At 34.9% G+C, this 10,691-nt stretch overlaps 1 protein-coding gene and 1 pseudogene across 4 annotated transcripts; one reads left to right on the top strand and one right to left on the bottom strand.

Moving 5' to 3' along the window:
• Positions 1 to 3,302: 3,302 nt before the first annotated feature.
• LOC149725085 (carbohydrate sulfotransferase 10-like) lies at positions 3,303 to 7,762 on the bottom strand. Of its 3 annotated transcripts, none has more exons than XM_089892671.1 (4): positions 7,370 to 7,762; positions 5,395 to 5,664; positions 4,896 to 5,078; positions 3,303 to 4,422 (listed from the first exon to the last, which is right to left on the bottom strand). In XM_089892671.1, the coding sequence occupies exons 2-4, from the start codon at positions 5,659 to 5,661 to the stop codon at positions 3,901 to 3,903; spliced, it is 972 nt and encodes a 323-aa protein (XP_089748797.1). In that variant the 5' UTR covers positions 5,662 to 5,664; positions 7,370 to 7,762; the 3' UTR covers positions 3,303 to 3,900. The 3 variants fall into 3 exon arrangements, with proteins under 3 accessions (XP_089748797.1, XP_089748795.1, XP_089748796.1); XM_089892669.1 differs by lacking the exon at positions 7,370 to 7,762 and adding an exon at positions 7,186 to 7,363; XM_089892670.1 differs by lacking the exon at positions 7,370 to 7,762 and adding an exon at positions 6,327 to 7,142.
• A 2,027-nt stretch (positions 7,763 to 9,789) lies between these two features.
• LOC149725086 (dynein light chain roadblock-type 2 pseudogene) lies at positions 9,790 to 10,691 on the top strand (annotated as a pseudogene). Its single transcript, XR_016386509.1, has one exon. The product of XR_016386509.1 is annotated as a dynein light chain roadblock-type 2 pseudogene (transcript).

The following is a 10,691-nucleotide window of genomic DNA, read 5'->3' on the forward strand; positions in this document are numbered from 1 at the left end:
GTACCTGGAAATATACCAAGAATTTTAATTTATTTGTTTCAATTAATACAAAGGATTGTTTGTTCTTGAAGCCTCTAAGATTAGCGCCTTTTATTGATAGGCTCGATCGAATTATCGCAGACAATAATGAATGTCTAAAGGAAAGGAAGATAAACCTGTTTGTTTTAGAAACGCCTGAAGTAGAGGTGCAAGGTCGCTTTCGCCCATATTATGATAATCTTTGCACCTCCGTTATTTAAATTGGCGAATGTGTTCATCTTTGGCATTTAAAGAGTTTTAACGCTGTTGGTAAGGTCCACCAGGAGAGGAGTTTTGTGCAGTTGTAATCCAAACACTTTACTCTAATTTTGTTATAAAAACATTTATGTGGATTAATATGTACTATTTTTGCGTTCGTGCAAAAAAAAAATATAAACACGAAATTCGAGTAATTAATACTCTCCGCAATATTTAACATCCATCCCCGCACTTTTTTGAAGAAAATTATGTTTCATTTTTTAGGTATTACGTAGCGCTATAACATATTCAAAGCTGGATCGGGAGAAAATTCTATAAATATGTTTTTATGACGAATATTAATATTCAGTTATAAAAAAAAATTAAAATTAATTTTTTTTTCGATGGGGATAACATGCTAGTGACCTACATAGATGTATGCGTAAGTTATATTTTCGCAAAAAAAATCGAAAATTTAATATTTATATGATTCAAGTTATGACCATACTTGTTTGTATTCTGAACCCTTCCCCGCACTTTTTTGAAAAAAATGATGTTTCATTTTTTAGGTATTACGTAGCGCTATAACATATTCGAAGCTGGATCGGGAGAAAATTCTATAAATATGTTTTTATGACGAATATTAATATTCAGTTATAAAAAAAGTTGAAATTAATTTTTTTTTTGATGGGGATAACATGTGAGTGACCTACATGGATGCATGCGTAAGTTATATTTTTGCCGAAATATTTTAAAATTCAATACTTGTATGATTCGGGTTATGACCCTCATACTTGTTTGTATTCTGAACCCTTCCCCGCACTTTTTTGAAGAAAATGATGTTTCATTTTTTAGGTATTACGTAGCGCTATAACATATTCGAAGCTGGATCGGGAGAAAATTCTATAAATATGTTTTTATGACGAATATTAATATTCAGTTATAAAAAAAAATAGAAATTAATTTTTTTTTCGATGGGGATAACATGCTAGTGACCTACATAGATGTATGCGTGAGTTATATTTTCGCAAAAAAAATCGAAAATATAATATTTATATGATTCGAGTTATGATCATACTTTTTTATATTTAACATCCATCCCCGCACTTTTTTAAAGAAAATAATGTTTCATTTTGTAGCTATTACGTAGCGCTATAACATATTCAAAGCTGGAACGGGAGAAAATTCTATAAATATGTTTTTATGACGAATATTAATATTCATAATTAATATTTTTTCGAAATTTTTATTTTTTATTTTAGATTCGGTACCGCTGGGGTCTAGTTAGTACAGTGTCCAAATTTTAGGTTGGTGGCACCAGTAGAAGGTATCGAAAATGGCCGCTAAAATATCTGTATTCTAGGATCACCTTGGTCAAAAAAAATAGTAGACTAGGCTGAAATGGTACAGGTTTTTCGTTTTCTTTTCTCGTCAAATTTGGCCCTAGCAAAATACTTATATTTGCGTATCTTTTAGTTTTAAAAGATTGCTGTTAATTGTGAAAAACATAATTAGGAAATACGGGATATTGTTTATTGACAGTAACCATCTTACCCTACACACTTGAGACATTTATATACCAACTTTATTTGGTCACAGTTGACATCATTACACGTATGTCGATTAATTTAATTTGGGAAAACTTTAAAACATAAATGTTTTGTTAGGATGAAAATAATGTTTTGATTTTGGCAAATGGCTGTTGTGTGTGGATTCGTGGTATTTTAAAAGTCGATAACTGCGTCCAAACTTTCCGCATTTAGTTACATCAGTAATATCCTGAATAAGAATCAACATATAGCCTAGGCTATGTGTTGAATTGTAAACCTTTCAAACTAGTAAACCTTGTCTTCGCTTAAAAACGTGATTGCAAAAGCTATTGACGAAGAACAAAAAGTTCAAAGACATTTTAAATAAAGTTGGATATACGTAACACTATATATAATACCCTTTTTGCATGGTCACTTTTATGCGCGTAAGTAGTCGCATATTTGCTCGCAAAAACAAAGTTAACACGCATAACGTCATAGGCGTGTTATCTGCTGTAGAAGGTTGCTGGTTGTTACTCGCATTATGCGAGTAATGAAAAGTTTGGTGGAATTACAGTTTCACTTTTAAGAGCTTAATCTTTTTCGGGTATTATTTTTACAGTTTTAAGTTGGTAATAGCACCATAAAGTAATAAAACTTATTTTATAAACTAGGTTTAACAATATTGCGCTTAAGTAAGCTAACTCAATGTTGATACGCGCATAAACAAATGACATGCAAAATAACGCGGTTAGCGAGTTATCATATGACGAGTTAATGCGGATCGTTATTCGCATTAACTTTTTACCATTGAAAAAGGGTATAAGAAAATTACTATAATAGCCTCATATATTTTGCTTGACCCTGTTATAACGACGAAATGGCACACAAAACAATTTATCAAAACAGGTTGGCTGCGGGCAACTAAACACAGTTTTAAAATATAACATCTCATAACAAACATAAATTGTAACTAAATTCCATAAATCTGGGCCTCATCTATAGTGCTTAAGACGTTGGACCATTCTCGTAACGAAATATCACTCAGATTCAAGTGTGACGAAATACTCAACTGACAAACATAAATTCCAAACAACTTTTTTCTTTTAGCTACACATTAACCATCATGTAGTTGTTTATTCATATAGTAACCTCAGGAAAATTTCTTCGAATTTCCGCTGACTATAGAAAGCAAACACTACTGACATAATAGAACATTTTACTTTTGCACATTCCCACTATACGAATGATCACAAGATCATACAAGAAGGCTTTGTTTACACGCTATATGCGCCTTGTGCTTAATTTCTAAGTATATGATAATACCACGACTGCATCAACGGAGTCTGCATCCTGGTTTTATCGTCCTGTTAGTCATTCTCGGAAGTATAAGATTACAAATCTTTCATTGAACGTGATGAGCTGACGCATTTGTAGTATATTACCGTGGGGGGAAGATGGGACAGCTTTAGCGCGTAACATCTAAATTTCCTTATCCTGGTTTGTTTTAAACAATTAACAACGGTCTATGAGAGCCGTTAGGATACGGTTTTATAACTTTGAATGTTCTTTGTTTACTACCAAATCGGACGAGAAAATAGAAAGAAAAGGTGTTCCATTTCACCCACCCTATATTTATAGACCTCAAACCAAATTGATTTACTTTGGCTTAGACATCATGCTACAATAGCAATACATTATAGTGAAGTACCAGTCCAATAAGCCATTATTCTAATCTAAATCATGCATTTTCTTTCTGCACAAACAGGAATAGTCCTGTTTTGTCGCGGTATTAAAAACAGGTCACAAAATATTCACACTATTAACTACACATGCTACAATGCTTATTGTATAAGACTGTAACCTAAATTATTACATAATTCAATATCAAACAAACTGTCGCACAACGTTGGATAAACATCAATCAAAATTTGGTAAAACTCGTGGGCATGTATGTTATGGACAGTACGCCATCATACCCAAACTTATTGAGCAAATATCCTGGTTCAATCTATTTATATATAGGACAGGACGCCACGCCCGCACGTATTGAGTGCTACAAAACAACTCATTTCTTCGAGGCGGACAATTTAAGCCAAATGACATGAGTTCGTCAGAACACCTTTACTTGAATTAGTTTCATATACGGATGAAATCAACATATCCATTCTGGTTTTCTATATCCAAACATTTCGAAATCCCGCCGTCTGTTTTCATAGAGTCTGTTCGCCAACTCTTTCGTGATCGTTTTAAAATATTCCATGGTTTTGTTGCTTTTTGTAGAGCGACCGATTTGATTTTTAAAAAAATCTTTGCTGTGTTCGGCAGTTAGGTTCAGCAGTGACGTCACGTAACGTACGTCATTTTCCAGTGTATCCATCTTCATTATGACGTCATAACCATGCGCACAAGGCTCACAAAGCTGCACATAATCCGCCCAGTGGCCGTCCATTGGTGTTTCTTTTGTTGTTAGCAAATAATTAAGAAAATCTTCAAACGTTGCGTGTTTAGGTTCGGTAGCGTTGCGTTTGCTCACATCCGATCTAAGGTGACGATATTCTTGGTTTATCTTTAACGACAGGTCTCGATAATGCTTGCTGTGTCCACCGCCTGTCGGTATCAGTTTGTCTGCGTAGCCGGACACGAACCTTTCGAATGGATCCCTCACGAGAATAACCTGAAGAGTAAGTGTAGTACACAGGTGCAAAAAACAAGAGTTTTCAGCCGTTTTGATGCAAACATGACGTTTAAGGTACGATTTTCATATCAAACGTTTCGGTTCATAAAATAAGGTCATTTTTAACGAAGTTAAAACGGTCTAAACAGTTTGTTAGAGGTTAAAATTTATCCCTGAATATAATTCATACCGAAGTCCACCGCGCATAAAAAGGATGACCGTGGCTGCAGACACGCAGTGAATCATCAAGAAAAAATTTGCGCCCACAATATATAATGAAACTTTCTAGGTAATTGTTTTTCGTTTGTTGTGTTTATGGCAGACAGTTTAGACAACCTATATTAGTGACCACTGATGGGTTGGAGTAATTTTCTCGCAGTGCCAAGTATTTTTAGAGCGCCACATCATTTCCTGTCTCTACGTACAACAAAATTGCAAAACATCTAGGCCAGAGCACATAACGTTGTTAGTACCTTGGTATAACTATTCCACATAACAGTTTTTTCTTCTGTGTTTGAAATCGCACTGAAACGAAGTTTCCCTGACTCTCGTAACCAACCAGAAAAGTCCATGTCCGACCACTTGACATCATTCACATTAAGTATTGTAAACAGCATGGTAGAACTTCCACTTTTGTAAATATCACAAACTGCAAGCTGATTAGAAATCATAGTTTAACTACAACACCATAGCCTATAGTAGGGTGGGGGAAGATGGAACACATTTTCATTCTGTTTTTTTTTTCGTCCTATTTGATAGAAAACAAAGAACATTGAAAGAATTATAAATCCGTGTTCTCACGACTTCCATAGATCGTTGTTAATTGTTTGAAACACGGTCAGGATATTTGGATATCATGCGCTAAAGGTGTCCTATATTTCTCCACAGTACTATATACTTTATATGGATTGCACTATTGACGTATTTCCTCGAAAAAAAAACTTAACATTCTATTCAATAACAAATATCTACCTTGTATTTTTTACAATAAAATGCCCTTTCAAAATGCGAGGTACCCGTTCCATTACAGTTGTTGTCCAACGCTGTACAAGCTCTTGTTAACGTTTCTTTGCGTTCTTTAATGGTTGTTTCCATTAAGGGCATAAATTGTTTGTCTTCATGAACTTGTTCGTGTGTATCCGTCATAGTTGTCATCTTAGCTTCCGGTACATTAGTTGTTCTTGGCAACGCTGTCAAGTTTTTCGTTTCACATCGTCCTCGTGTCGCAAAAGATTTCATGAACTAAATAGGAATGTAACTTGCTTTATCCTCGCGTGGCCGGAAAACGGCAGTCGTTATAACACAGATGTTATGTTTCACACACCTCGTGACAGCTTATATACGAGTTACCAAGTACGTTATACTTTGTGGGTGAATATTGGTTTTTCATTTTTTATGTGTGGCCAATAGTTTGGATAATCCATTAGTGACCACTAGGTTAGAGCTAAAAAAATGTCTTGCCAAAAGACACATATAACGCCCATAAAGGGTAGTAGCGACCAGAGCCATAGAAATACAGGGTAGTCCAACTCGTTGTTACGTAAAAGACAAATTGAACGCCAATTTGTGCCCAAAATAACACAGTAGGTATAAGGTAAATGCATGTTGTTCGGTAATTTAAAGGAAATAAAAATTAAATTTAAAGGTTGGAAACTAAAAAACATGAGCTATTTGTTTTCTGTATCAAAAAAGTCAAAAACGAGATTTAGAAGCGTTGAATTTGTGACATTCTATTCATATAATATGGGTTATTATATATATTTTTCGCAAAGAAAGTTTGATGAGGTAAATACAAACTATTTCACGACTTTCTACAAAAGGAAATCATCGCAAATTAAACCTAACAAGTTCGTTCAATCCTACATATCCTACTAAAACCATCTGAAGTAAAATGACCAGCAGACCAGTGTAATGCGTTGCTTCTTTTTTGCTAAGATCCACTCTTCCCTTTGGAAATAAAAACAAGTATACTTCGCTTTACAATTGTGGGCGTAAAGGTGTGGCGCAGTTGGTTCCTCAAGTCACAGGACAGGGAGGGCTTATATATAATGGCGAGTAAGCAAAATGCAAGAAGAAGCATTAAACACGAGAAGAAGGTTTAAACTTGGTTTGGTCAGTTACAACATTATACAGCAAGGCTCTGTATTGTCACAGAGCAAAGTTTCTCGGCACTGTCCTAACAATGCGGTTTCCTTATCAAGCGGTTTGTGTGCGATTGACATTGTTACAAGTAGGAAGGAGAAGGATTATATTAAATATCTGTGCTCGAAGCGCACTCAACCGCTACACAGTCATTGGAAACTTACAAACTAATTTTCCACCAAGCTTGGTAGGCTATTTTGTGTCGTTATAAGACACTGATCTAAGACATTGAGGAATTAATGCCAATAAACAGTTGACGTCAGCTGAAGTATTGTTAATACTTTAAAAAACGTTTTGACTTGCCGTTTGATCTATCAAAAACTATACACCAATAAACCATTTTTTACAACTTTAAAATTTGATTTTTGAAGCGTTTATAACTTTTAAACTGGGTCACTGAACAACTAGTTGTTAATTTAGTATCAGTAGACATAAAAAATTTTTCATATGCAAAAAAATGCGCTACTATAAAAAACTGTGGGACGGACTTTTTACGTTCATTACGAAAGTCGCCGCTTTTGCCCGATTTTGGAAACAAGATGGCGGCAGCAGTTGGACTACCCGGTGTTTTTACAACTCTTTTAGTAGTTTTCGTGTTTTAAACTGAAACATAAAACTTACCTTAACGTTGGGCAACACAGTGAAACTAGATAGCATTCCACCAAAAGCAAAACCAATGCAAAAGACAACAAGTATCTGACGTTTGCTATACATTTTAAAACGCACTATATATTGCCATATGCTCAGGAAATCTGGCAATACCTCCTGTATGCATAGAAAAGTCAAGTAGAAAATATTTACTCACCTGTCTCTAAGCCAACAGTCACTTTTATAGTCACCTGTAAACTGTTATATAAAGTTTACTGGACAATACCTGTTATTTGTTTAAAGAATCTCAGATGAAACTTGCGCATAACTACTATATACCCGCAATTTAAAATGCCTTCTTCGTTACGTGTTTTAAAGAAACGAGGCCACTGACTGGGCCCCTATTTGGAAGCCAATGTAATTTGAAACTAACTTGGAATGAATGCGAGTAGCCACTGTCAATCCTTAACTAAAGTCTACAATACGTGAGAAGACTTCCAGTGAATGGCCAGTACTGGAATTAACAAAGAAGATATGTGAACACATAATGTAAACCGCACACATGTAAGAGTGGTCACATTACCTAATTTTACTAAAGTTGACAGTTGTATGTGGGGTAAGTACATGATCATAGTAAACATTTTTACGCGTTATAAGTTACAAATCATATAGAAATAACGGCATATACCACGGCTCACTGGGTAATTCAAGTATAATAAAGGTTAGCGTATAATGAAAGAGTCCGTGACATTCGGCGAGTTTATTCACAATCCTGTGCGTATCGTTAATTTTTTGAACTTATTCATCCTTGCGTGGTCTAATGAAATATACGGCGCCGTGGCGTATAGTGGTTAGCGCGCCTGCCTCTAACCCAGAGGTAATAGGTTCAAGGCTCGTCGCTGCTACCACTGTGGGCGTATGTGTCCTTGAGCAAGACACTTAACGGCAATTGCTCCAACCCAGTGGTCACTAATGGGTTGTCCAAATTATCAGCCATATATAAAAATGAAAAAAAATCAAAAAAAATTACCCACAAAGTAACATACTTGGTAACTCGTAAGCTGACGCGAGGTGCACACCCGTGTTATAACGACTGTCGTTTTCCGGCCACGCGAGGATAAAGTAAGTTACATTCATTCATTCATTCACACTTTCTATGACAAGGGTGTTTTTTCCATTACTTCGTGGCCGTTTACGACGAGTTACCACGAAGTAAAAAAATGTTTGCTTTCTAATGTGTGGCTGACAATTTAAACAATGCATTGTGAGCACCTGGGTTTGAGCAATCGCCGTTAAGTGTTTTGAGCAAGGAAACACACCCACAGCGGTAACACCCCCGAACATCAAATCTGAAACCTATATAGAAGCAAACTTGGGGATCACCATGCCACAGCGCCAAACAAAAGCATACGATGAGAAATGACCTTGAGATTAATGAGAAGTTATGATAAAAGTTTGTTAGAAGTTAAAAGGTCATACTAGTTACATGGTCATCAATTTAATTTCCCGGGAAGTAAAAATATAAATCCTGAATGTATTATTGAGCACGTTAGTGGCCATATAGATCGTTGTTTTTTTACGCGATTTTTTTTATCTCAATTCCTAATTGTAACTTATCTCAATTCCTAGTTGTAGCGTTTATCTTTATTCTCTTGATTGAAATCAAATCATAATATATATTTATAAATTTTAGACTTAATTTTTAGATTTAAAAGCTCATGATTAGCGATAAATTAACGATTATTTTTCTCATGTACTTTAACATAGCGAAAACACTGTCTGGAAACTTGGGAGGGCACGTGTTGGTGAGATAAGAAATCCACACAACGATTCACGACTGAATCAAACTATTACCATTTAAGTGGGGATTAAATGTACTATTCTTATACCGTATTATCAATAATCGCAATTAACACATTATTTACAATTAAACATCATATGAATAATAATAACTTCTAACATTACCTAATCAATGCGTAATTACGGTTTATCCAAATGAAAACAAGCGTTTTCAAGCGAAGACAAGGTTAACTAATGTAAGTTAACAAGGGTACTAGAGTTGTGCAAAGCGTATTTACACATATTCTTTACCAATTACTTAATCCTCATACATCATAGGTCTTTATGAGTTATAATACATGTATAAATGCAATCGACCTACTGCTCCACAACCACCAATGGGAATTGAAAACCGCTTTGAAACGATTCATTAGCTTTATTAAATAAGGTTTAAACAAACTTAAAACGATTCATAGCAACCTAAAAGAAACAAAGAGTTAAAGTAGTTAAAGACAACTTAAACGCGCACTCGAACTTAACTGCAGTACAAATGGCAAGTAACACATGCAAACTGAGTAACGTGGCAAATTAAGAAATGCGGTAGAAACGTAGGAATGTTAATTAGGAGCGGCGCACTTAAAGAAAAACTTCAGCGAAGGAATTCACTACACGCTTTGTTGGTTACTTCGGGTTTGTTTTCTGATCGAGCTCAGTCGACCGTTGCAGTAAAAGGATTAATTATAATTAGTTTTAAACGTGCTCACGCATTAGATCTTTGATCTCTTGTTTCTATTACTGACCATCAGTTGCTACGGGAAATAACCGTTACAAAGGAAAGACTACGCAATCACATATGTGGTTACTATTATTGTTTTAAACGTTTTATTTCGGCGATGTATAAAATATTTTGCTCCTCTGCGTATACTTTCTGTTGTACTGAAGTAGTAAAACAGTTATGTTAACTATATTGGTGGCATTACGGTAGTCTAAATTTTGCATTATTATACAAGATACGTTTACAACATTATGGTGTATATACTGAAATACTGTAATACTATAGCTTTGGAATATCATTAACTACAAAATCTTATGCTTTTTCCAGCACTTATACCAGCGAAATTTTTGCTAAGTTAAATCAACAATTAAAACAATAATGTCTGAGGTAGAAGAGACCATTAAAAGGATCCAGAGCCACAAAGGCGTCATTGGTATCATAGTCGTTAACTGTGAAGGAATCCCGATTCGTTCAACTATAGATAATGCAACCACAGTCCAATATGCTGGCTTAATTCATCAACTTACTCTCAAATCTCGTAGCACCATTCGGGACATTGACCCACAAGATGATCTGATTTTCCTACGTCTCAGATCCAAGAAACATGAAATTATGGTTGCCCCCGATAAAGAATATCTTCTAATTGTCATCCAAAACCCATCGGAGTGATTAAAATGGGTCAAAAATAAAGTTTTCAGTTTTACCGCATTTACCCTCCATACCTTATGTACTGTTTTGATTGTTCTATATTCCAACAAATGCATGGTTGCATTAAATATTATTTTCGTATTAAGTTCTATTGTTATAAATGTTTGTGTGCGTTATTTACAATTGCATGCTGTAAAACGAATCCCCATTTCAAAGCATAATTTTTGATTTTTAAATGACCATTTACTAACAAATGTTAGATATATAATAAATAATAAAATTAGCAAACTGCTGAATTCCATTTGCATGTTCAAGTTGTTTGTATTTTGTGTTCAGA

Source organism: Ciona robusta, chromosome 14 (genome assembly GCF_009617815.1).
Source record: "Ciona robusta chromosome 14, ASM961781v2".
Taxonomy (NCBI): domain Eukaryota; kingdom Metazoa; phylum Chordata; class Ascidiacea; order Phlebobranchia; family Cionidae; genus Ciona; species Ciona robusta.

Coding starts and splice junctions, on each gene's coding strand:
- LOC149725085 (XM_089892669.1), bottom strand. CDS start 7,278: ATGTATAGCAAACGTCAGATACTTGTTGTCTTTTGCATTGGTTTTGCT. Junction 5,079..5,394: donor TTTATTGTAAAAAATACAAG/GTAGATATTTGT, acceptor ATTTCTAATCAG/CTTGCAGTTTGTGATATTTA. Junction 4,423..4,895: donor TGTGGAATAGTTATACCAAG/GTACTAACAACG, acceptor CTTACTCTTCAG/GTTATTCTCGTGAGGGATCC.